This window comes from Diceros bicornis, chromosome 17, assembly GCF_020826845.1.
Source record: "Diceros bicornis minor isolate mBicDic1 chromosome 17, mDicBic1.mat.cur, whole genome shotgun sequence".
Lineage (NCBI taxonomy): Eukaryota > Metazoa > Chordata > Mammalia > Perissodactyla > Rhinocerotidae > Diceros > Diceros bicornis.
Window position 1 is genome coordinate 41,500,182 of NC_080756.1, and position 26,832 is coordinate 41,527,013.

General features: G+C 37.1%; 1 protein-coding gene across 1 annotated transcript in view; it reads right to left on the minus strand.

Annotated features, from left to right (window-relative positions):
- PDE3A (phosphodiesterase 3A) overlaps positions 1-25,481 on the minus strand; it is a 288,119-nt gene extending 262,638 nt beyond the window's left edge. Inside the window, exon 1 of the mRNA XM_058558678.1 lies at positions 24,477-25,481. Within this exon, the coding sequence (XP_058414661.1) occupies positions 24,477-25,430 (954 nt within the window). The 5' untranslated portion in view covers positions 25,431-25,481. The remainder of the gene's footprint in view (positions 1-24,476) is intronic.
- Positions 25,482-26,832: the final 1,351 nt, after the last annotated feature.

The window sequence follows — 26,832 nt, forward strand, 5'->3', positions numbered from 1 at the left end:
GAGCTCTTCCTCCCAGGCATCTCGCTTTTTCTCCACCAATAGGACACAAGCTATTTTCCTCCTTTCTCCTAAGTTGGTTTAGCCTTAGTAATTACTCGTTTGGAAATAAAGGTCCAAGTTTCTGCTGCGATCAAAAAAAAAACAGAAAAGATGTTAGACTGAACTGGATAGAGATTGCCAGCACTCCTGAAAAAAACTGGCATACTTATGGACAGATGGATATCAGTAAGTTTCTATAGAATGTATTGAAGAATCACTTCAAGTTCAGTAAGTATCCACCAAATCCTCTACTTGTTCTAAACCTCCTGGTATTTAATCAACACTGTCAGGAGCAACTCCTCCTTTACTTTCATCCATTTGCAACCTCATCTTTTCCAGAACTCTTATAATTAGCTTTGTTGCCATTTAAGAAAATGGGCTGATTCTCCTTTTGACTGAATTGCCTATTTTAATAATTTTGAATTAATGAATACAGTTTATAGGCTATCTTTAAAATAAATACCCAGCAAGCAATTATTTACAGCTTAAATTTAAAAGAAAATCTTTACTTTGTTCAAAGGAAATGGCACAGTATAAATAGTGTTTGGGAAATATTTTAAAGTATCCTTCAATCATACTATTTGAGCCCAATTATGATTTTGCTAATTATGCTATATTAACTATTAACTTTATAATTTATTATCATATATATCTTACTATATACATAATATATTACTATATTAACTTGATAAATCATTGTTATATGGTTACAGGGGAAACAAACCCTGCCTTGAAATATATCGTAAATATAATTCTACAGGTCTTCATAGGTACCAACGGGGCTCAGAACCTTTCTTAAAATGAGTTCAACTTCCTATATACTGACCAAAGGCCACAAGGATATGTAAAACACATGACATTGTCATGACACACATCTCACACTGCCTGGCATTGTATATGTGCAAAATTTTAAGCTATTATTTTCTGGTAGAATATATACAGACAGTAATCCCATGGTGTCTCAGTTTCCTCAGCTGTAAAATGGGAATAATGGTACCAACCTCAAAAAGTACTGATGAAGATTAAATGCATTCATAAATGTGAAGTTCTTAGAATTTAGACTGGTTTAGAGTAAGCAATATACAAGATTCAGTAATAGTTGTTATTATTAGCAGCAGCATCTTTAGTCAATTCCTAAAACGTTTCTATAGAGTAGTTTAAAAAAAATTTTTTATGCAACAAAACCTTAACTTCAGAGATTAAGCATTATAATTACCCAAAGCCACACAGTTAAAACATGGCAGAGCAGAGATTTGATTAATTCTAGGCTTTCTGACTACTTTATTGTGGTTAATATTCCTTGGAAAATATGGCAAACAGAACTGTTCATGATGCTACAAATGCAGAAGTAGAATTCCAGAAATTATACAGCCAAAACTGAGCCTAAGAGGCAGTCAACTCACTGAACTTAGAGCCATCCAACCCCTAGTATTTATTCTTTATTTAAACAGGAATTAGATAATGGTCCAAACTCTCATCATGAAATCATAAAATTATTTCTAAAACTAAGTTTATTTGAACTTCATTTTTTTCCTGTTAAACGTAATAGTCTTAGGCTTTGCCCACTGTTCAAATCTATGCACATTTTGAAATTTATATCCAATCATCCAAATGATTATCTATGCCTTCCTGTTCTTGACATTAGAAATTTAGTAAATAGGCTTCCTATGTTTTAATTCAAGTTCTTAATAAACTGCTGAAGAGGACCTAGGCAAGGAAAGCATCCTGGATTTGGAGACTCAAGTTACAAATTCTCCTGTCCTCTTCTTTACTCACCACCCAGACCAAATTTCACTGGCTTCAGTGACAGCACCACATGCCAACATAAAAGATAAAGGCAGCAATATGATCAGCTTTATCATGCCAGTAACATTTTAATGGGTCCCACAGCTTAACCACTTTTAGAAAGGTCACTAAAGAGAGAAACCAACTAATAGAGATAAAGTAGCAAAGAAGGTAACTATAAATTAGAAGAGGAATGTTTTAACAAGTATCATATTTTTCAACATTTATACTGAGAAACCATAAGGGTTTTGTTGTTGTTGCAATGTCTGTTTTCTTAACTACAAAAGGAATATATGCTTTTTCAAAAAAATATTGAAACAATATAGAAGAACGTAAAACGTTGTTTAAAAAAATCTTTCCTATTTTTTAACAACCCTCATTGGTAATTTCTGTTAATAATTTGGCATTTTTTTAATGTTAGTTTCCTGACTTAAAAATTGCATTCTTGTAGGTCTCTCTAGGTTGTCAAATATTCTTTTCTAGTTCTTCCTATATATTTTTTTTAAATATACATATATGTTAAAAACTACATTGGTTTCTTCAATTGCAGAGAAATCCTTATGATTCATTCAAGAAATTCATCTCTACTGATAATACTTCTACCATCTCATTCCCTATATAACCATATAAATACTACACTGCCAATCCCAAATCACATTCTAAACACAATAACACTGGCTACCATTTATTGAACAGATAATATTTTCCAGGTTGCATACATCATTTTATTTATCAGAACAAGCCTGTAAGGTAGAATTTATTATCCACATTTTATAAATGAATACATTCAGTCTCAAAGGGATTAATCATTTTACCCAAGCTAGACAGCTAATAAGTGGCTGGAGTGAAGATTGGAACCCAAATCTGCTAACAAATGCTGCATCTTAATCACTGCGCTATACTTGAATCCCTCCATCAATAGATCCCGCTACTGTTATTTTCACACTTAGACTAAGAAAAAATTCAATTTCCATTTATTTCATCCTCCTGTCCATATGGAGTGTTAATATAAACAAACGTGCAATGCTCTAAAGTGTTTCTCAGTCTTGCCACTATTGACATTTTGGGTCAGATAATTCTTTGTTTGGGGCACTTCCCTGTGCATGGTAAGGATGTCTAACAGCATTCTCAGCCTCTACCTACTAGATGCTAGTTGGTAGCACCACCCCCCAAGTCCTGACAACTAAAAATATCTTCAGACTTTTCCAAATGTTCCCTGGGGGCAAAATTAGCCCCAGTTGATAACCAACGCAATAGTCTATTTAAAACTTTGGCTGGGGCCAGCCCAGTGGCGCAAGTGGTTAAATGCGAGCACTCCGCTGCAGCAGCCCGGGGTTCACTGGTTCGGATCCCAGGCGTGCACCAACACACTGCTTGTCGAGCCATGCTGTGGCGGCGTCCCATATAAAGTAGAGGAAGATGGGCACAGATGTTAGCTCAGAGCCAATCTTCCTCAGCAAAAAAAAAAGAAAGAAAGAAAGAGGAGGACTGGCATCAGATGTTAGCTCAGGGCTGATCTTCCTCACCAAAAAAAAAAAAAATTTGGAAACAGAGTTAGAATAACTGACTCAAGTTCTGATATACTCACATTTGAAACACATATTCTCTTCTATTGAGATTACAATTGTAGAATTTGGCACTTCTAAAAGAATATGTAGAGTTCTACACAATTACAATGCTTTTCTGATAGCTAATGTATTGTACAAATGAATACTTAACCAAATTAGAGACAAACATTTCAGGTGCAACTCTCTAGTTTAGCAGTCCATTTCATTCCAATGTTAAATAAAGTAAACCTTCATTTACTGCCAAAGCGCGACAAAGGGGTTTCTTCTTTATCCCAACTCATGAAAAAGTAATTCATACCATCTTTAACGCAAAGCTATACTTTTAGAACATTCAGTGTTCTAGCGACTCTCTGCCCCATTTTTTTATGATTTCCCTACCAGTTACAAGCATGAAAGCATAAATTATAGAAAATAAATAATGAAGTATAACTTTATGAGAAAAAATTATGAAAGAGTCTGCCATTCAAAGTCAGAAAACTGGTAATTAAAGTCAAAAGCAAAATCCAAATGACCTGTAAAATTCGAGGCCAATGTTCCCTCTTGCAAGAATATTTCACCAATGTCAAATGAAACTCCTGAAAAAGCCCTTCCTCTAAGCTATATTTATTTAAATCTCTCCTTACAGGAACTTTGTACAGGAAAGTAAATGCTCACTTGGTCTACAAATTAGGTTCATGCCCTTCTTGGAGCAAGTTTATAGAGCTGCCATTGCAAACTTCCTTTTTTTCTCACCTCAACATACCTGATGGATATGACACACACATCAGTAACTGTGGTTCACTACAGCATTGATTCAGGAGGTGGGGAGGTCTCCCTAGAGAGAACATATCAGAATCAAGGGCCAGTTAAAAGTTTGAAAAAGCCTACCACGTAATAATCCCCTTTGTAGAAGACAAAGAGCCATTGTTACTGCCATCTTTCTTAAAGAGCTCATCTAGGATGAAAAGTTCATTTCACCATTGACTGCGCCATCTTACATTGATAATACTTCCAAAAGCACCCATAATTTGGTGCATCGAATCTCAAATCTTCCTTTTCCACCTACATTTTAGACACATATGGGGTGATAGTTATAAATTTGTCAAATTGTTTTAATATTTGCATTAAGTATTATGTACAAAATCACGGACAAAATGTCACATTGCTGTACTGGTTCTTTCCCAACTATGGTTTTGTGCCAAGGAGAACCTAAGGCCTTATTCAACTTGGTGCAGATTTCTATTGTGTTAAAGGTCTACTTTGAATGAAGACAAGGTAGATAAATGGAACTATTTTCATTCCCTAAAACTTGACCAAGTTTACATACCTAGTGTTTCTTCCTTCCACTTTTCTCTCTTCTAGCCACACACAAATCACCAGAAGATATTTAATACAGTAGAAATCTTGGCTTTCTTACTGTTTTCATCTGAATCAAACAAGAGCAGAAGGTCCCAAGTACCAAAGACACAATACAGAGAGATAGAGCTTAGCGTTCACTCATGTGAAGGTCTTCAAACTTTTAGCTGACCAAAAATTAAATATAAATCTATAGAATATTTTGCTAACCAAAAAAAAGCAAACGCAGTCTTAATTTGTATTAAGGGTCTTACTCTCTAAATCAGTGGTTTATAAGTAGCTATGTGACAGAATCACACATCCTCCTGTCTGCTCACCCACATTTTGATAGTTTAGGTTTAGGATTGGTGCTTAGGCAAGTATATGCTGAAAAATGGTCCATCAATTATTTTGGTACTAAAAAGGTGACAATCACACTCTTCTTTGTTCCAGTTAGGCCACATCTAAACTACTGTACCAGGTTCTGGACTTCTCCATCTCAAAAGACCATGATTTCCAAAAAGAGAGGAAAGGAGAGGGAGAGGGAGAGTGGAAATGGTATGGAAGGGAACTTAGGTTCCTGTCATGGTGGTGATTAAGCAAAAGCTTAATGAGAACCACTTGTCAGGGATTTCATAAATTTGGCTCTGCTTTTAATTTCCCTCCAACCCTATAACAGCAGTGATGCTTTCTAGGAAAAGGAACGCTTACATAAACAAGAAAAAAAGTCCTCCAAAAATCCAGTATGATATACAAAGACAAGTTTAGAAGAATACAGTAGTCCCCCCTTATCCTTGGGAGACATGTTCCAGGAGCCCCAGTGGATGCCTGAAACCATGGATAGTACCGAACCCTAAATATACTATGTTTTTTCCTATACATACATATCCATGATAAAGTTTAATTTATAAATTAGGCACAGTAAGAGGTTAACAACAATAACTAATAAAAACTGCCTAGACTGTCTCAACTGATTAAATAATTTTTTAACTAGTCATATGATCCAGCATTCATTTGTTGGAGGATGAGAATCTTGCCCTTGTACTTTTAAAATGTGATAGGGGTTATGACAGTACATCACTCCAGGGTTTCTCAGAGGGTTACACAAAAACCGTGGTCTGTACCAACTCTAGTTGGTCTATTTCATTGGTAAGATCAGCACCATGAATACAAAATTGTCTGCCCAGTAAGATTTAGGACCCCATTTAAAATCTAATGTTAATAGAGTGATGGTCTTTATACTTATTAAAATAGCCAAAGCTTACAACCTTTCTGTGTTTGCAGATACAGACTGGGCACAAGAGGCTTCTGGTTCTGAAAAGCATGTACATACTGAGCAAGGGAACATGGTGAGCAAATGTAACTCCGATATTAAAATATTGTGTGAACAAAAGAAATTGGGCACTTTCAAGCAAATGAGGTTGCAAAAGCAACACACACCAAATTTGTCCAAATCAAACAAATACATCCTCCCCCCTTCCTCACTCTGAACCTAAAACAAATACAATATAATCTTCTGATGCTTTTTCTCTCAAAGAATACATCACAATCTTTCCAGTTTCCCAGATTCACACCTTTAAAGATGCACTTTGTTAACACCTTCCACCATCAATCACTGACTAATCGTACTGATTGCAGCTCTTCATTTCTCCTTAAATCATCTTTCCTTCCCACCACCACTGTCCTAATAAATCGTCAATGTCTGTAACCAGGACTTTGACAATAGCCTCTTAAATGTCTCCTGTGTCCAGTTTGCCCCTTCTCTGATCCACTGTTATCAAAATTATGTTGAATCTGTTCACATCCCCCTCTGGTTAAAAAACTTTTAATAACTTTTGGTGCAGAAAAAACAATGTCCATATTCCTCAGCCTAATCTTAAGAAACTCTGTTTTTCATTCCTCCCCCACCACGCTTCTCTGTCTTATCTCCCAACAATTTCCCACCACCCCGCCTCTCCCCCCACCACAAACATTAGGCTGTTTCACGTGTCATTTCCAGAATAAAACATTGCTCCACACCTGGATCCAGCTCCACAACACTGTTTCACCCTTTGCCTCCCTCCTTCCCTCTGGACCTTATGCCCACAGGAGAAATACAGCAAAACATTCTTTTAAAGATACATTCTTATTTTTTTTCTTTTTTAGATATATTCTCTATGTTGTACCAAAGTTGATTACAGTCAGCTTACCATTAACATAAATACATGAAAAAAGTTAAACATACATCAAAAAGAGAAGTCAGAAAGGAAAGGAAGACAGAATTTTACCAGAAATCCATGTTAAGAGGGTGACGGTATTCGAGCATTAAATTTAGCTATGACCTTTCTGGAGGACAAAGTTCTCATGACTTTCTGTAGTATTTCAAAACATTTACCAACCACTGTGGCATTGTAATCATTTGTTAACATAGTATCTTTACTATAAGCTGGGGGCTGCAGGGGCAAAGGGCAGTCCACTTTGAACCCTCCCCCAACAATCCCATCCTCTCTGTCATGTTGTGGTCACTCTTCAAACGTTCTGGAATAAAAAACAAGAACAGTGTAAGTTTTCCAAGGAGATTTCCCACAAGCCAGAGACACCCAGTCACAGTCTAGAGGCTAACCATGCTAAAGGTGACTTTCCCACTAGGAACAAGAAGCATTTATAACTAAGTACTGGCACTCTGGTCTTCTTTACAGTCAAATTCCCCAGTGTAAATTAATAACTGACATTCTGATTGATGAGTTATAGTTTTATGATTAGTGTGCCTCAGCAATGGATAACCTCTGGTTCTATGGAAAAAGTGCATCTCGGACCTGCAAGGCTGAGATCTGGATCCTAGCCAAACACAAACTTCATTGCCAACCTCCCTCTTGGCGCCCTCCCCCACCCCCACACCCCACCACCAGACCCACCAACCCACACAGACACTCAGCAAAGAAATGCCTACCAGTTTTTATCACCTTAACTCAACCATTGCCAATATAATCAGCTAGTGCTAACTTGCTAACTCTCCTTGGATAGAACAAGTAAAAAGAGGGTGGAATGCTCGAGTAAAGGTTACTTTTTTCCCATTTAACTACCATCTCTTATTCTATCATATTTATTTCTGGAAAGATTTTTTTTGGGGGGTGGGGGGCGTTAAGTGAGACCACAGTCTATTTTTTTTAGGGAGTTATAGAAACTGGCTTTAATATTCTCAAATTTATTTCCACAGAAATTTACAGTTCTTCAAATGAGAAAGCAGGTTAATAACCTCAGATGTGAAAGTAATTTTTAAAATGTTACACACTGCTTTCTTTCCCTATTCATTTATTTAAACAAGCAACAGCAAATGGAAACATAAAAAGTTCCTTAGTCTTATACAGGAAATGCAAAGACTAATCAACAAAATCCTGACAAGCAAAACTGAGATTAATGAATATTATACACAATGTAACTCAGATGCAGAAAAAGCAAAATAGAGAAATAACATAATATGTCTGCATATGAGTTATGAATGAAATTTTAAAATATAAAATTAAAATGCTCATATTTTATTTATAGACTATGCATAAACTATTAGAAAAATTATACTATGTATTTAATAAGTACTTTGGTACACAGAATTCTTTCAGGCAAAAAATATTTTTAAAAAAATGTTCATTACTTTCAAAAACAATCATTATGAAGCTGATTTTTAATTGCAACCTTACTGGCCCAATAATCAGCGACGTAGGCTCAATACTCTCCTTATATATGTTTTATAAAGAATTTTCTCTCCTTAGTAGAAGATGATTTGTTTTCATGTTCATCTCAACATATCACAGTAGTGGGGTCAGAGTTTTGTTGCCACCTTTTAACCAAAAATAGGTCCAAAAGCCTTTGTAAAAATTGAAGCATATTTCAGTACATATGTATGTATATTTTTTTGTAAAACTATACTTTCAGATAAATTTACAAAAATTGTGTATATGCCAATCTATAGTTTCAGGGACTCATTTTGGAGAATCACGTACCCGTTGAACCTCAAATCATATAAGAAACGTAAGCCTGTCCAGCCATCTGGGTGAGGAACTGGGAACACAGAGGATTTTATTTCTAACTGTGTTTTACCCAGTATTGAAGACCACACTACCATGCATAAAAGCACCTCGAATTGCTGTTTCCACATCTGCAAGTCCAATGACTACTAGGCCAGTGGCCCTAAAAATGGTCTAGAGGAACAATGTCAAATGACTACGTCTTTACAAAGTTTTCATTGTTTTTCTGATTATAAAATATGTGTGCAGGGTTAAAAACTTAGACAATAGAAAAAGAATAGAAAAACAAGCAAAAATCACCCATGATACGCTCATGCAAACAACAGCAAACATTTTGACCACTTTCCTTTTTGCTATGCATTTGGTTGTTGTAGGTAAGAGTACGCTGTATCCTCAATTTTGTTTCCCAATTTCCCTCTTCATTCATCAAGGTATTTCCCCATGTGATTAAAAACTCTTCATTTCACACCTTTTTAAATTCCTTACTTCTGTTGCTCCCAAGCAGTATATAAAGTATTTCATAATCAGATATTAACCACAATGTAGCGTTAGCAAACTCTGAAAAGTTACAGTGCAATCAAGCTATCGTAATTTAAATATTTATTTAGCACATATCACTGAAGTGCTCTGTAGGTTGACAAATGGTCTGAGTTAATATGGAAACAAAATAGAAGCATTTCCTCCATAGGAAGGTCTGGGATATATTGGCAACATGCCTTTAGATAAAAACAAGATTTGTCAGACTATTCAAAGACTAATAAAAAGAGAAAGGCTTGAATTTTTCTTTGAATGGTCTAATGTTTTTGCTATATTAGAGCTTAAGATATTACAGCATGAACTACAAATATATCCATTTAAGAGGGACAGCTTGCAAATGACACAAATTTATTAAAAATTTATTTTATTAAAATTTATTTTAAAATAAAGACATTTACATAGGAGTAAAATTTCAAAACCGACTTTTATCATACCAAAAGTTATAATACCCTAATAAACTAATAACTTTTGAAGAGTTTAAGATACTTGATTAAAATTTGTTTTAATGTCAGGAGATCTGACAGCTTTCCTGAAAGTCAGGCCCACAATTTGTATGTCCTCTGGAAGGCAAAGATAAAATTGAAGAGAAAAAGAAAAAAAAGTCAACCCAATCAGATTTTTTAAAAGCTAGAAATAAAGACACACATATTCCCTTAATATGAGGCCCTTAAATAAAAGAGAAAACTTTAAAGGAACTCTCTCCCTACCCTCAAAGAGAACATTAGCTAGTCAATACTAATCTTGATGGTACTGCCTTCAATATATATTTATAATCTTTCCACTAACACTACCTCTTGGTCTAATTCCCAATCCTCCCTGGATTATTCCGAAAGTCTTCTAGGTTGTCTTACTTCTCCCGTCCAAACACCTATTCTCATCCAACACAGAGAGCCTGAGAGATCCTATTCAACACAAGTCTGATTACATCCCTTCTCTACTTAAAACCCTTCAATGCTTCCCATTCCACTTGGAGCAACAAAGTCTTGCAATGACCCCCATGGCCCACTGATCTGCTGGCCCTCTCCCATTACCTCTCTGACACCGCCTCCCATATCACAGAAGTGAAAACCAGAGAACTTTCTATGACCAAGTTGGGGAAAAGATGACCACCCCAGGCAGAATTTCTAAACTGAAATCAGTGATGGTAGAGTGAAACAATACAGGACTCCTGCTCCTGCTGAGGTCAAACCAAAATAACCACCTCAGACAAGACTGAAAGATCATTCAAGAAGTGGGAAAATCTGGAAGAAAAGTGGTCTGAGTTTGGAGGCCAATAGTAGGGCCCTGTGGAAGCTGGTAAAAAGAGGGACCATCTAAAGGAATATTCTTATGTGAAAAACAATCACTACCTTACCACTGCTAAGCCAGTGCTGTACTAGCTGCTTTCCATAGATTATAAGCAGGAAGTCCCTGTTATTTGAGAATAATGGTATCATTGGCAAATAATAAGAAAAAGGAAAGGTTTGAATGGAATTTTACCATGAAAAATGACACTAAAAATTCTGAAAAAAACTTTGTCAAAACAAAATATGTGTTATAATGGCAGCTAAATCTCACATCAAGTTTCTGATGGAGTTATAGATACATGATTGCACAATTGACTCTCAACAGCACCATCAGCCATTTTTACAAACATGTTCAAAGACCACCAATTTTCCTAAATTTCTCCCTTCATCCTTTTTCACTCATATCTTTTTCTTCTGAAGCACCTGTCACCATCTTTGTCAGACTTTTCTCTTTCCACTATTGTCTGGCTCTCTAGGTTTGTCATTTGTCACTGGCTTTGACTGTAACTTAAGCAACTCTCTATCATTTTAATTAACTTCCAGAAAACCTGTATCTCTTGTAAGACTTTTAAGTCGGTTTTTTTTGTTTATCAAATACAAATTTGTCTGCATTGTTTTACATTGTACTTTCTGATATTTAGCCTACAACCTTCAAAGACATGGCCCTAATGGGGAGGAATAGATACTATGCTTGTTCACCTGGGAGGGATGTTTGACAAAAACCGATGTCCATTATTTCCACTAATTCAATCTTCACATGTCTTAACGGGCGTATTACTCTTTTGTGTGTGTGTGTGTGTGTGTGTGTGAGGAAGATCAGCACTGAGCTAACATCCATGCTAATCCTCCTCTTTTTGTTGAGGAAGACTGGCTCTGAGCTAACATCTATTGCCAATCCTCCTCCTTTTTTTTCCCCCAAAGCCCCAGTAGATAGTTGTATGTCATAGTTGCACATCCTTCTAGTTGCTGTACATGGGACTTGGCCTCAGCATGGCCGGACAAGCGGTGCATCGGCGCGCACCCGGGATCCAAACACAGGCCACCAGTAGCGGAGCGCGTGCACTTAACCGCTAAGCCAAGGGGCCGGCCCCAGGCTGTATTACTGTTATACTACAGATAGGATTATTAAAGTTCAGAAAGTTGAAGAAACTTGTATGCATTACAAAGCTTCAGCCTCTCAGTCACTGCATATACTCTTTCTACTTAACATTTGTATAGCAATTTATTTTTATTTATGCTTTATAACAGCCATATGAGATAGGCAGAGATATTGTTATTCCTATTTTATAGAAGAACAAATTGATAGGCACAGTGGTCAAATAACTTCTCTGAGGTATCCTCAATGAAGAAATCAAAGCAAAAATTTTATGAGCGTCATAGGTTCATAAACTATAATCTCTCTCTATACGTATGTGTGTGTGTATAAAAAATAAATTAGTTTTTCCCATGATACTGAGCCAAGTACTTTTTCACTATTTGTTTAATCAGATTGCAAAAGTCAAAGCTTTCTGTCCAGTTTCAGTAGACAGAAGTTTGTAGCCCATGTTTCTCCACTGAGGCATCTAAAGTGCTCCTTAAAACTTTAGGTTTCTGGATTCCACTCTACACATAACTAAATCAGAATATCTGACCATAGGACCTAGGAATTTGCATTTTAATAGGCTTCCCAGGTAACATTTATTCACACTAAAATTTGAGAAGTACAGCACACACCTCGATTTAGACAACATCAGAGGATGTGTAATTATAAGTGGGTGAGGTCAGGACACCTCCTCACAAATTTTGAAAGCATCTGAAGGAAGTCTATTAATCTATTAATCAGAGGCATTTACTGTGAGAACTCATAAACACAGCATTATAATTATATAAGATTAATTAGCACTAGAGAAAAAGAAGATAAGAATCCAGACATAGTGAAATACTTAGAAGGTAATAGTCAATGTGAAATAAAGAGAGTCCTGGATCTTAAAAGATGCACTTACTGGCTGACATTTTTAATCAATCTGGTCACATAAGAGGTAAAAGTTCACACAAGATTGCCATAAGGGCACATTTATAAGTCAAAGTGATAAGTGTGATAAACAACTAAAGAATAAGAATCAATGTCTTGGAAAGTAACGAATGTCTGGAAAATTCACAAATAGCATTATGACCTCTGAAAAATAATCTAAGTACATTTGGTCTAAGGACAAATTCTGAGCCAATGCATGGCTGAACTTCCTCCTGCCCAGTGTCCAAGAATGACTCGCTCAAGGTCTTCTCTTTCTAAAGCAAAAGGAGCTCCAGATTTTAACTGTACCAACATTATGTCCCCAAAAGACCATACAATAAATATTTTTTTTAAGCTGAGGAATTATTCTTTTGATTTTGAGCTAGTCTTCTTTCTGCACAAGCAAAATACTAGCATTAATCTCTTCCACCCATATATGATGAGCCGTTTCTATTTCTGAATGCTACTTTATTTTTTAGATAACTTACTTAATCAATGTTCAGTTATATCTGTATCCAACATTCCCAACTGAATTCTCACACTTTTCTTTTAGGACTAGTTAATTGCTTACAGAAGTTCCACTGAAAACATTTAAACGCTCTAGCCGTCATTCTCTAAGGGGGTCAAGAAGAGCCAATCCAATCATTATTCGCATAAAAAGGAATGAAAAGAAGCGGACAAAATGAGGCTTCCGACTTAATAACTGTGCTATAATTTAGGCCCTGCTTATCTAGCAAAAACATTTCCAATTATAGCAAAAACAAATCATCAAGAGTAAAAACAAATATTATGCAAGAAGGTAGAGGCACACAGTTAGATTCCTGTCCCAAAATGAAAATATAATTAAAAGGTTGTGCTCCTAAATTTTTTATAAAAATGTCAAATAAATTTGGAAATGTCTTGATACAAGAATATATTTTGATTATTTTAAAATAGGAATTATTTTATAACTAAATTCTCAGTTTGTAGTTTATTTTTTCAAACAGAAACAATATTCAGATTTTTAAACAATAATATTTCAAAGAAATCTCAAGCTCTGAAAGTTTTCAGTAATGGCAACCTTTCTAAAAATTCTACCTATGACACCATTTGACATCCACAGACTAAAAGAAACTTGTCTCTATAAGAGAAAGCTGGAAATAAATTTTTTTCTAAACACTGTACTCTAGTTTATCTCAAGACATGGTAATCTGCCTAACACACTCAAATGAGATGTCTCTGATTTCAGTGAGAGGATATGACAATATCGCTATTAAGAATTAAAACTATAGCAACAAAATATTCTTGTTTGACTTAAAAAATTTTCTATTTTTACAAGTCAAGTTCTATTAAAAACTAGATGGACCAAAAAAATTGACTGGATAAACTAGAACTTGTCATTTCAATAAAACCTTGTAATCTGTTGATTTTTCAGTTCATCTGGATTCTGAAATTACGCTACCAAACTTCTAGATTATTCAGCACAATTGGACTAGCACCACACTGGATGACATTTTCAATAAGCCAATTTCACAAAGTCATCTCTGGAAGCAACTGGTTCAAAATATACTTTGTAATTCAGCACAATTAAAAAATACAACAGAGATAGTATTTACATTAGACTTTTCAAGAAATACAGCTATTCAGTAAGAACAAGAATATAGACTAATAGAGTACAAAAAAGTGCTAGCTGAAGAACACCTGTCAACATTTTGTAGAAACTGATGGGACAAATAAAGTCCAAGTTCATTCTTTCTCAATTAATTTACTAGTTGAACATGAAAAAGGCTTGAATTTTTATTTTTCTAAAAAATGTACCCTAATTTCAGAGATCTTTCTGAAGCTTACACTACAATGATCCTGGTGGTAGCTTCAGTTATTTTCAGTTGGGAGTGAGTTAAAAATAAATATCTAATACTCATGCTGAATGTGGGATTTTCTACCAGTACGGACACAGGCAAATTTAATCCCTTATCTGACACATGCCAGGGAATATTTTTTAAAATAATAAAAATACAAATATATTAAAAATGTAAGTTCACAGACAGACCAGTTAATAGTTTATTTCTTTTCTTTTCTCTATATAAGTTTACTTTAAACGGTTCAATCACTAGCTCAGTCTCAGGAGATTGGGGAGATAAATATTTCAGATTAAAAGTCATTTCTTTCTTTTCCGTCCATTTATCCTGCCAACCAGCACCTACAATGAGCAGGGCACTGGGCCAGAATTTTCTAAAGGAAATGTTTATGGCTAAGACAAGGAGGCTAAAAAGTTTGATTCCTTTTATAATGAAAACTGTTATGACCTGAATCTGATTTTAGTTCCTGAGCCTAGAAAGCAAATTTTCAAGGCAGCCTAGGCAACTCAATAGGTTCTCTCCTTTCCAAACTTTCTGTGAGAGTGTTGCCGAATCAGGACCCCGAAATACTAACTCCCAAACAAGGGGATACTTCATATCACAAAGACAAACAGTGCCTCCTGAAGAGCGTTTCCTAAATGGACCCGTTAATTTGACACTCTAAAATACTTAGTTTAAAAATCAGAAGTATTTCCTTTATTTGTGTTCATACTAGTTTAAAAATGTCCTAAGGATGCTGATCCACATGGGTTGCCACAAAATAAAACATCCCCCTAAAACAATATTTCTATGACTTCTAAGTTCTATTAGGTTTATTTAAGTGGATTATACCTGGAGAGGAGGAAACACTTGCACAGCCATAGCATAAATATTCAGTTATTTAAACTTACTTTAGAAGATGGAAAATTTTTATTAAAATCCTATTAAATCAAAACCACAAGCTTCTTGCATAAAATTATTTCAATATTCTGACAAGGTACTGTGGGGTGTGGGGGATAGAAAGGCATTCTTTAAATTTTTAAACACATTCTGAGCAAGAAGAATCTATTAGGTTAAAAAAACATAAACTAATATGCACTTCTTTGAAAAAATATATATATATACATACACACATATACATACACACACACCCATACATTGTTGGAAAAGAAGACTGGCCAAAAAAAAAAAAAAATTTACAAGACCATCTTTCAAAATTAGCCAGGGCAAATTGACTAGTTACATTCAAATACAAACTCTCTCAAGTAACTATTCTGATTACTATGGCATTTTATTCTTCACCTAGCTATTTCAAGAAGTCTAAATTAAGACAGCTTCACTAGGAATTAGAGTGAGTCCACATTATTTCATTTTAGCCAAATGTTTTGTGTATCATGATTCTACTGCCTTTTGCTCTTTTTAGATTATTTCCTAAGTGATACGTGAAAATCTATATATCTCACTATTTTTATTCTGGAATGCAAAGATAAATAATATGTCTTGCTTTGAAAAAGGGCAATTTATAAAAGTCACTGTAAGCATCACATACAGATATAAACCATTATACACAAAATAAATGCAAACTTTAAAAAAAATCATTCTATATATCTACATATACAAATGAACATGCCATACGTAAAAAGTAATTTTCTCATTAATCCTCAATGTAACATTGGAACTATGCCTAGAGTTAATGAATTCACCGAGTTTCGGGAGAGGAGATGGAAGGAAGGTGACATTTAAAAGTTATTGTCCTTTCATCTGTTCAATTTTCTGAGCTCACCCTGCAGTCTGAAATCACAGAGAGCTCCAAAAGCCACCTAATCTCAGTTCCTAGGTTAGAAATTCCACACTATCAAAATCTCCAATCCTCTCTATACACAAAATGTAAGCATTTTCATTCTGTATATCCATGGAAGTGGCGTTTGCATAAGCAATAGTGAGAAATCATCTGCCCTTTTCAGACAGTTATAATTTTCATCCATTAAAGCTATCAGCAGTTTGTCACTTTAGTTTCCTAAGTTACAAAGATAACGACCTGCATTATAAACATAAGCACTTTTATTCCTAAAGAGACATTAGATAACCCAATTCAGACTAATCAACATGAACGTGACTAATCACGAGTTCACACTGTATACGTAAGCAATCCCTGTTATGAATCAAACTCTGAGAAGCAAATTCATAATTCACTGGAAATCTTGACACTGTGTTATAAATAAGGCTAACATCAAGGACTCTGTTAAACTCCCCCCCCCAATTAAAATGATCATATTTTTAAATATGTGCAATAATGTGAAATGAAAACAAGGGGGAAAATCGACTTGGCAATTATTAGAAAAATCAGTGGTACAAAAATTAGCTATCAAGATTACATGTAAATTTGAATGATTGTATATTAAGTGCTATCATTAAACCTACATAGATTTTCCATTGTAACTGAAGAGGTGACATTAGCATTCAAGTGTTCAATCTCCTTAAAAATATATAGCTGCACTATCCAATAAGGTAGCCATGAGCCACATGTGTCTATTGAGTACTTGAAATGTGGCTACACCAAATTAAGCGTAAAACACACACCAGATATTTAGACTTAGTACAAAAATAGAATGTAAAATATCTTGATTTTTTACATTGATTTTATGTTGACATGATATAATGGATTATTAAGTTAAACGTTATCATCATGCATTTCACCTGTTTCTTTTTACTTTTTTATGCAGCCACTAGAATATATAAAATATGTGGCTCGTGTTATATTTCTACTTGACAGCGCTTATCTATAATGTTTACAGGACTTTTTTCATCAAAGCCACTGGGTGACACTGTTTCTCCACTAAATTGATACAACCAAAGCAATTTCCTGGCAGAGAAAAAAAATCTCACACATACACAGACACACACATATATGCACGCACGTGCGCGCACACACACCAACACACACACACCAACAGACATGATGTGCACTTTATAACTATTCATATTCTTAGGATGAAAGACGATGAATACACTTTAACTTTATTACTATCTTAGCAGGACTGGCTATACTTAAAATCTTTAATAATCATTCAGATTCCTCAATAATAAATGACAGCTCTAATGAAATCAAACAGGCAGAAACTGTTTAGTTTGTGACTTTTTCCAAGAGTTTTCCACCTTCTAAATGGTAATGTTCTTCACCATCTCCTCTAATATTACATCCTATTTACTCACATTTTAGTGGATTCCTAAGGAAACCATGCAAAATAATTTAGGTGAACAAAAACAACCAGCTGTTTTTGCTAACAAAGAAATGCTTTACAGATTTGCAGATTACTTTTGCCTTGACTTTTGAAATCCTAAACATTTTAAAATCAATTTATTGAAAGACTAAAATGAAAACAAAATTCAATATTTAAGCCACTATCACATGCTCTTCTTTGATGAGATCAAGACTCTACAAAGTTAGACTTTGCAATGCAATTGATATTTATTTATGGGAAAGAGTCCTAAATAATACATTCCAGAGGCCGCCTGGTACTATCCGATGACAAGAAAATTCATTGTAAAGGCTCAAAAGAGTTTTGTGTGTACATTCAATGGGTTTTACTCAGTCTTCTAATTCTGAATGAGAATTTAGAGTTGGCTCCATATATGAAATCACAAATGATACCTAAGCTTAAAATTACCAGCCTAACTCCTTTCCTCCCCTGTTCCCCCAGCAGCATATTCAGGTCCGAGAGAAAATCGGATAAAAGCCAACATTTTCCCTCAGGTTGTCTACATACATTTAGCCGACTCTCCCTCAGTTTCCTTCTCTCTAAAATCAGACTAACTCTAGTCTCCTATCTACAGCCTGCACAGAATGAAGCATTTTAAGATCTCAATTCAACAAGTTGCTTACAACCATTAACTACCTCAAGATATGAAAACAATCATTGTACTATACTGAAGTATAACATGTTCTAAATCCTGTAATATTTTTACCTTTATGTCAGAAGTACTATAAACGTATACTAAATTAATTTCCACTTCAAAGAAAAACTTCTCCCTGTCTTCAAAACATAAAACTGCTCAAAATCTAAAACATTTATGTTTAACCATTATGTGCTGAGGACCTTGTGAAAATCTATGAAGCTATAGATTTTTGCCCCAGAAAAATGAACAGATGAAGTTTTATATAAAATTTCAGAGAAGAGATGAATGATTCTGGATCTAGATTTAAAACCCTCTCTAAGCTATTCTATGCATTCCTTCAAGGACTGTCTAGAGGTCATTTGGACATTTTACTGTGATTTCCCCTTTTCTTATATTGATGCCTCATTACCCCATCTAGGCTCTAAGCTCTGGAGGGACAGTACCTCATCATATGTCTGTGTATAATTTGTATGATTTTTAGCACAAAGCCTAGCGCACAGATAAAATGTGTTGATATGACATTTGATAGGTTCACTGACCAAAGACCTTTATGGATAACATTAGCTAAGGGTAGCATCGTCTTTTAAAAAAGTAGTATACATTTATGGCGAACACATATGGCCAAGTAATATTTTCGACAATTGTTACCCAACAGATTTTCTCTGAACTACAATTTATGCACATCTTTAAGATTTTTTTTTCCCTAGAGATCAAACCTGTGCATTTTATGTTGGCAACAATGTAAACATACACTCTCAGTTCAAAGTTAAGACAATTTCCTAGGGTGGCCCTACAAAGAAAAAATAAATAAACTCCTTTTAAGAAATACCACCAATAGTAAAAGTATATATTGGTAATTACTAAAAGGATTTAAATTTCTCTATAAAGGAAATAATGTTCATTTGAATATTAACAGAGCACATCTTTAGGCACAAGAATACAAAGATATCTGAAACTTCTGAGGTTCATTCTGAATTGACAGAGCTTCACTGAAAACATGAATGTAGAAAATAAACATAAATTGAGTTTTCAATCTCATATATTTGAGGGTTTTTTAGAAGATACAATTATAAATATCACACACAGAAGAGAAAGGAGAAAGTCTCCATGGAATAGAAGACACATGGCCAAGTAAATAAACAATTCACCATAAATATGTAGTTATGCATAACTTCACAAAGCTAAAGAAACTTGCCCTGTGCAAAGGCATTGCTTCAGCATGTCAAAATCTCTCAAGATACCACATGATACAATAGTTGCATTGATTACCTTGACACATCCATGAGATTACATGTCACAACGTTTTCTGATAAATATAACTCCCACCCTAAAGCCAAGATAAACTCATTCTTTATTTTTTTCCTCCCTAAAGCCCCAGTATATAGTTGTATGTCCTAGTTGTAAGTCATTCTTTAAACTCATTCTTTTGATAGATGAAATAACACAAGTTTTCAATGAAATCTACATAGACTCCACTGGGCTGTTACTGGCACAAACCATATTAACTGAAAATCTTAAAATATAGCATATAGGCATATTCCTAATTTTGAGGTTCATAAACATTCCTACTTCAACATAATAAATGAGAACTGATTTAAAATACAAGTGAAATTAAATTTGGTAAAGCCTTTATTCAACTAGAGTCCTGAAGAGATGATTCTAGAGCTCTATTTCCTAATAGAATACAATAAATTCACACAAATGTCACTACAGATATAACGAATGTTTTTTCATGCCAGTGTCACTCACCCTTGCCTGCCTGCACCCCCTCCCCCAGGCTTTTCAAAATGTATTTCATACACAGAGTCACTGTTCTGGTTGTTTATTTAATTAACATGACAGCCCAGCACACACAGCATTTCTTTCAGAACTACAGTTTTAACTTTTTACACTTTAGACTCAATACAGAAAGAGTAAAATTACTGTTTGACTCTTTCCAACCTCTGTAAATTTATATAGATTCACTGACTATTTCTGTCAGTTAAAACAGTTTTTCAGTATGCTTTAAATATCTGTATTCACGAAATAAAATCACAATTTTGTCCCCACACACAAAAAAATTCTTTTCCCTCACCTTTCCCAAGGGATAAGAAAACCTTGTTTTTCCTTTTTAGTGTTTTCAGAAGTTGACATTAATTAATTTTAATTCTGTCAGCAAGTCATAAATAATCAATATTGCTCTTTGTATCACCGTAAGCGGAGTTACACTAGTGAAATGTGATAGGAGCTACAATTTTACTAAAAACTCATGATTGTTTCTGAAATTTATTCAACTGAGAAATATGTTATGTTATACTGAAATGCATTTAGGAAGTTAAATGACAATACATTCTATATTTTCATAAGAAATACTTCTGTATTTTATAACCGTACTGTAAACGCAAGTAAATCATACTTTTTACCAAAGACATAACAAGGCCTACCATATGCCTACCATCGAAAACCACTGCTAGTTCCTCTATTTTTGTTTTGTTGTTTTTGTTGTTTGCTTTTTTGCTTGAAAATGTCTTTCTTACATCAGGGATGAACAATTTGATTCAATTTTTGATAACCAAGACTAGACTCCATTACATTCCTACAAAAACCTATTTTTGCTAATGATGTTTAATTAAGAGCTTTAGGGAAATATTTGTGGGAAACAATTTTGATTTTTAATTACACAATATAAAGTATATAGCTGTACATTTCTGACTGATATTGTATCCATCACAAAGAATTTTGTCATTATGTGGTACAAATGCATTAATGGAGAGAGGCATATGCCTTGTGTTTATTTCATGTGAAATCATAGGCAAAGATATTAGATTCTTCTTAGCATGTAAAATAAAATGGGTTTGGTTTGGAATCTTTCAAAAATGAGTGCATAAGGTGGTCACAGTCATTAGAGAGGAATGACTAGCCAATCGTGTTCTTTGATGTACAAAGAGAAGAGAGAGAGGCACGCTTCAAATATAATTTCCAAATGGTAAAAATTGCATAATTAAAATTTTATGTTGAAAAATAACATATTTATTAATCATATATAATATCTAATAATTCAAGAAATTCTAGGTACCTCTGTATATTCCAGTGTTTGAAAGGTACAGTGGTAACTCGAGAGAGACATACCTGCTCTCAGATGTGAACATCCACTTAGAAAAGATACATACACCTTAAAGGAAACAATTGCCTTCTTAACACTGCCAACCAAAAAAGTAGTTTGACACACTGGTCTGCAAAATCAGCCTCACTCTTGAGGATACTGGGCTGATAGGACTGAACTAAAAGCCACTGAAATGTTACCAACTTTATCTGTTCTTTACTGAGAGTAAAGGTACCTTCACTTGCATTCACAGACACACCTAGTGTCAGATTAATTCTGTGAACGAAGCCTAGACCTATGTCTCCTTCCTTTGCTTGAAGTCATCTTTATCATCAGCACTGCAAAACTCAATTCCATACACAACATCCAATCTATAGACTGAATTATGGTTCAGGAAGGGAGGGAGGGAGGGAGGAAACTATATCCGTCAGTTGGTTTGTCTTATGAGAATTTTATCATCTATCCTCCTTGACCTTTTAGAATTGAGTCATTGAAGGGAGACAGTTCATAAGCAAGTGGCCACTATCATTCACATGGAGAAGAAAAGGCTGAAATTCTGTCACCTGTAAACCTCACAATGAGCAAGGTCCAAATAAATTCTCAAGAGGCTTCTGCCAGACTCTCTGTGTCTATGTCCATACACCTCTATTTAAAATTCACTTGTTGCCTGAGTATTGTCTTCAGTCGAGAGGACATACTCTTTCAGAAAAGAACACCTAATCAGGTAGCATTCAGGGGAGTGTCATATATGTATTTTATAATTATTTTGATTCTTGACTTCATAAATTATGCAGATGACAGTGGTACACTTTGCTCCCTTAATCAGGAGTTTATTTCCTTATGATAAAACAGATAAGCCATATAATATATAGCTCCTGAACTTTTCACACAGTTAGACTAACGTATGAGATTTTGCCCTATCTTACAAGACACTGTTCCATGTGAGTTCCCACCCCCCCCAATCATGTTCAGCAACAACTTTTAATGGGTCATATACAAAAACTAGTCTTAAGTAACATGTACACAGTCACCCATGTCCTCATTAAAACTTCAAGGATCTAAATTTCTGCTAAATGTAACCTTGTTTTTCCACCAACCATAAGAGATAAGGTCTCCCACATTAAAACATTCTTCATAAACACTGCCTTTAAAAAACTAGCAACCAAAGAAAATGACCAAAATAGATTACAAATATGCATATTCAACAGCATTAATCAGCAAAACATTTAAAAAATGAAATGCTCAGTTATTTTCTTATAAGTTTGCAGATTATTCAAATCTCCAGTTATCAATTCAAACCAGAGAAAACCAATAAAAATCTGCAGTTAATTAACACTGCTGGTTAATTCACCCACTCTTAACTCCTTAACTTCTAAACGTTATCATGGAATTTCAGAAGTTTAATTTCAGAGGCTAAATAATATTAATTTGGAATCAAGTTATTTATGATTAAATCACAGATTTGCCTTAGGAATTATGGTTCAATTTTGCAATAATCATATCACGTTTCCCTATAAGTTAAGGAAAAGTGTGTTCTAAACATATTTAAACTGGTAGTGTTTTCAATTTAAAAGATATTCTCTCCTGTACCTGTGAAAAGAAATTAAAATTTGTTTCCTCCCAATCGGTTTGCCCTTACACAGAAAGCTTACTTTATTCTGGTGATTACCAAATTTCTAGCAAAACTAAGTATCAGTCAGTGGCCTGTTTTTAACTTCACTCTCAGAGTAAGCTTAAACCCAAGAAATATTTGCTTTATCTAAACAAAAAGCTAAATAAGTACATTTGTTTTAAAATAAACACAGAGGCTATGATGCTGTCGTCCATTCTGCTAAATAATGTCAAACAACCACATTGTGTGTAATCAACTCCATTTCAGAAACAAACTAGCCATATGGTGTCTGCTATTTCTTAGAAATACCTAAATGATTATCCACAGAACAACCTAAAAAGAAAAAGCTTACTATATATTAGGATATTCTCTCACTCTCTCAAGTTGTCCTAAGAGTATCATAGATAGGCATAAATTTAAATGGGAAAAGTGTAAATTTCCACTTGCTGCACATAACCAGAATTCCACCACCCCCCTCCCCAAGTGTCAAATCTGCTTGGAGAGAAGTGAACACTGAAACATGCCTTTTCAGATACAATTTGTACTTAAAGTTAGGATTTGTTCTGTTATGCCCATTATAGCAACTATATTCCATGGTCTTAAAATGCTTAATGATAACAAGGAGATTCATTCTCAAAATTCACTCAACTTTATTTAGGAAACTCCACTCATAATTCTAGATTCCTCCTCCTCCTTCCTTCTGAAATATTTATATCACCAGGAATCTTAGAAATATTTTCCTTAATTAATATTTCCTGTATAACCTGTATATGTCCATTTGAATTTCTAAATATCCACTTAAGCATGTAGATACTCAAGAGAAATATTTTTTTTAGTTGACACTAACAGCGCAGTTCACCAGTTGGACACAGTCTGAAGTTCAGACATATTGTTCCTCAAACTGAAGTTTATGATTATGATACAAAACACATTCGCATGTAATAACATATGTTCCCAAATTACAATTTAAAAACAAACTGGCCACCACCAGATGCAGTCTCAAGTAAAACTTTCTGCAAAACCAGAAAGTGTGTATAAATACCTCACCTTCAAGCATTCCTTGCTTTACTCTAGAATCTTTCTACTAACTTCCATAAACGTTTACCTGTCACTTTAGAAGAAAGAAATTTTATTTTTAAAAAAAAACAGAAAGAAATTTAGTAAAATCCACAAGTTTAAAAATCCCCCACTGCTAAAAAACTAAACTTAATTTGAAAATTTCTGCTAAAGGAGGAAAGTATGAGGATACTTCAAAGTGTAGAGCAGCCATACGCCAGGTGGAGCAGATCTGAAAAATTGGCCCAGCTGTGGAAGACCCTACACATGCCATCTAGTTTGTTATTTATTCCTATGCCTGTTGTTCAAATTATAAACTACTGTGTGAGAAGGGGAGAAAAACTCGCTAGTTTTCTCCTAAGTCTGAAGTTACACCACTTTTCTAGGCTATCTTTCCTTTAGTTCCCAGCGCTCGGATTCCCTCCACTTTGCGCCGGATCCCAAGTGTTGCAAGTTTTCCCAAGAGGCGAGAGAGGAGCCGCCAGTGCTTACCTGTTCCCTCGGTATGCAGGGCAGGGAGGTCCTCCGATGGGACTTGCTGCTGCAGCCCGACATCTCGGCGGACACCACAGAGCTGGACCGCCTCCGCCTCTTAAACACCGGGATATCTTCCTTGGTCCCAGCAATCAGCTGGGACCCAAAATGCTCCCTCGGAGCCGCCCCCGCGGACTGCGGCAAGATTTGCTCCACGTACCTGGCCAGGAGGATCCCCAGCACGCCGGCCAAGTACGCCAGGTAAGGTCTCCAGGCGACCTTGAACCTCTCTAAGGAAATGAGGGACACGGTCCTGACCGCGCTAGTCAAGGCGATCATGAGGACGCCCAACCTCAGCCTCAGCACCAGCCATGTCGCGGCGGCCAAGCAGCTGAGCACCACCCCCGCGGCGGGGAGCGAGAGTAAGTGCTCGTCCCCGACGCCCAGCCCAATCTGGACGAGCGCTTCCCCCCCGCAGCAGGCGGCCAGCAGCGCGACGGCCAGAGGCAGGCGCACCCCGGCGCGCAGGAGGTACAAGCCCATCCAGAAGAAGGCACACAGGAGACTGAAGAGCAGCGCCGAGGGCTGCAGCCAGGGGCTGAGCGGCGCGCCGCCCCCAGGAGCACCTCCCCGAGGCCCCGGGAAGACGCCCCCTTCTGCTCCCGGGGCTGCTTCCTCCTCCGCCGCCGCCTCCTTACTCTGCTCCAGGTCACAGCCGATCTCCCCGCGGACCAGCCTCACCAGCAGCGCCAGCAGAAAGGACAGGGAGCCCGCGCACAGCGCCGAGGAAAGTTTCCGGGAGCGCCGGAGCGGCCGCAGCACCAGGTCTCCCCAGCAGCGGTGGCAGCCCGAGTCCCGCGGCGATGCGGGGCCCGCGCGACGGTGGCAGTCCGGACCCGCCGGGGGGGCCTGACTCACCCCACCGTGGCCCGGCTTGTGCCTGACTCGGGCGGCCTCGCCGGGCACTGCCATGGTGTGCCCTCTTCACGGAATGCCCAAGGTCCCCCCAACGCCCCCACCCCGACACACACACATACACACTCGCTCTCTCTTCCCAGTCCCACCCTCGGAATCCCTCCTTCTTCTCCCCAGGCCTACGGGCCACTGAAAGTTTCAGCTTTCGAATAACTCCTGGAGAATACTAGATGCTCCAAAGAGACGCCTTCAAGTTGAAAGCGAGCACAGGCAGCAACGAGCAGACTTCCTCCTTTTCTCTCTTTGAAAAGCTTTTAAAAATCCTCAGCTCCACCCCTACCCCCGACCTAATATCCTCCGGGGTCTCTTCCCACTTCAGGGTTTTAAAGATTGCCCAATGCGTCCGGCGCACGGGGGCCGCAGACGCTGGAGGAGCCGGGGGCGCAGGGCGAGCTCGGGGCCATCCCGGGCGCAGCTCGGCGCTGCGCTGCTGCGCGCCGGGCCCGCGGCAGATGGAGGTCCCCCTTCTCTTCCTTCCTGCAGCTCTTTCTCTATCACTCTTTCTTTCTCCTCGGCCGATCCTCCCCAGCACGGCCCCAGGAAGCGAACCGCCATTCCCTGGGGCAGAAAGCAAAGCCTCCCCTGCGTCTGTCGGTCCAGTTCATGGCAAAGGGTGGAAAAAATGGAAAAGGGGCTGAGCAATAACCGAGAAGTTGCTAAGTCCCGTCGGAGAAAGACACAGTCCGAGAGACGAGCGGCTGCCGCAAGAGAAGGAAGGGAGGGAGAGCGAGCGAGCTAGAGAGGAAGGGAGGGTGAGAGGAGAGGGAGGGTGAGAAGGGAGAATGAGATTTGCTCGTTGTTTTTTTTGTGTTGGGGGGGGTTCCCCCCCTTCTTTTTGGTGCGAGGTTGGTGGTGATTTGCAGTTTTGCAGAAGGGAAGCGAGTGGAGACAACTGGTTAAAACGATATTAAAAAGTAGGCAACTGGAGTGATCGGCAATTCCGCTTTCTTTCTTTAAGGCTACTCCCTAGGAAAGCTTTCCCAGCCGAGCTCCCGCCCCCTCCCCCGGAGGAGGCGCTGCTCGCAGCTCCACTGCTCCTTTCCGCGGAGCGGGCCCGCAGCACCAGTTTGCTGGAGAAAGGGTTGCTGTGGCCGGTCCACCGCCCACCTCGCCGCAGCCAGGGGGTGCAGGGATCTGTGGCTGGCCCTGAGGCTGAGCTTCCTAGGACGCTGGAAAAAAAGAATCGTGCTTGACTACTTGGCAGGCGATAGGAGCCAAGATCCTTCCTACTGTCATTAAAAATGACAGCCACATCTACTGTCTGAGTGATTCAAAGATGCTCATAGGTTCTCAAGTCAGTTACAACAGCAAACCAATTTCAGGTGGCATTGTAATGCTTTGGCTGCTCCTGCTGGAAGGTCTGTTTTCAACAGAGAACCCAAGCCTTTCTTGTTGGTCC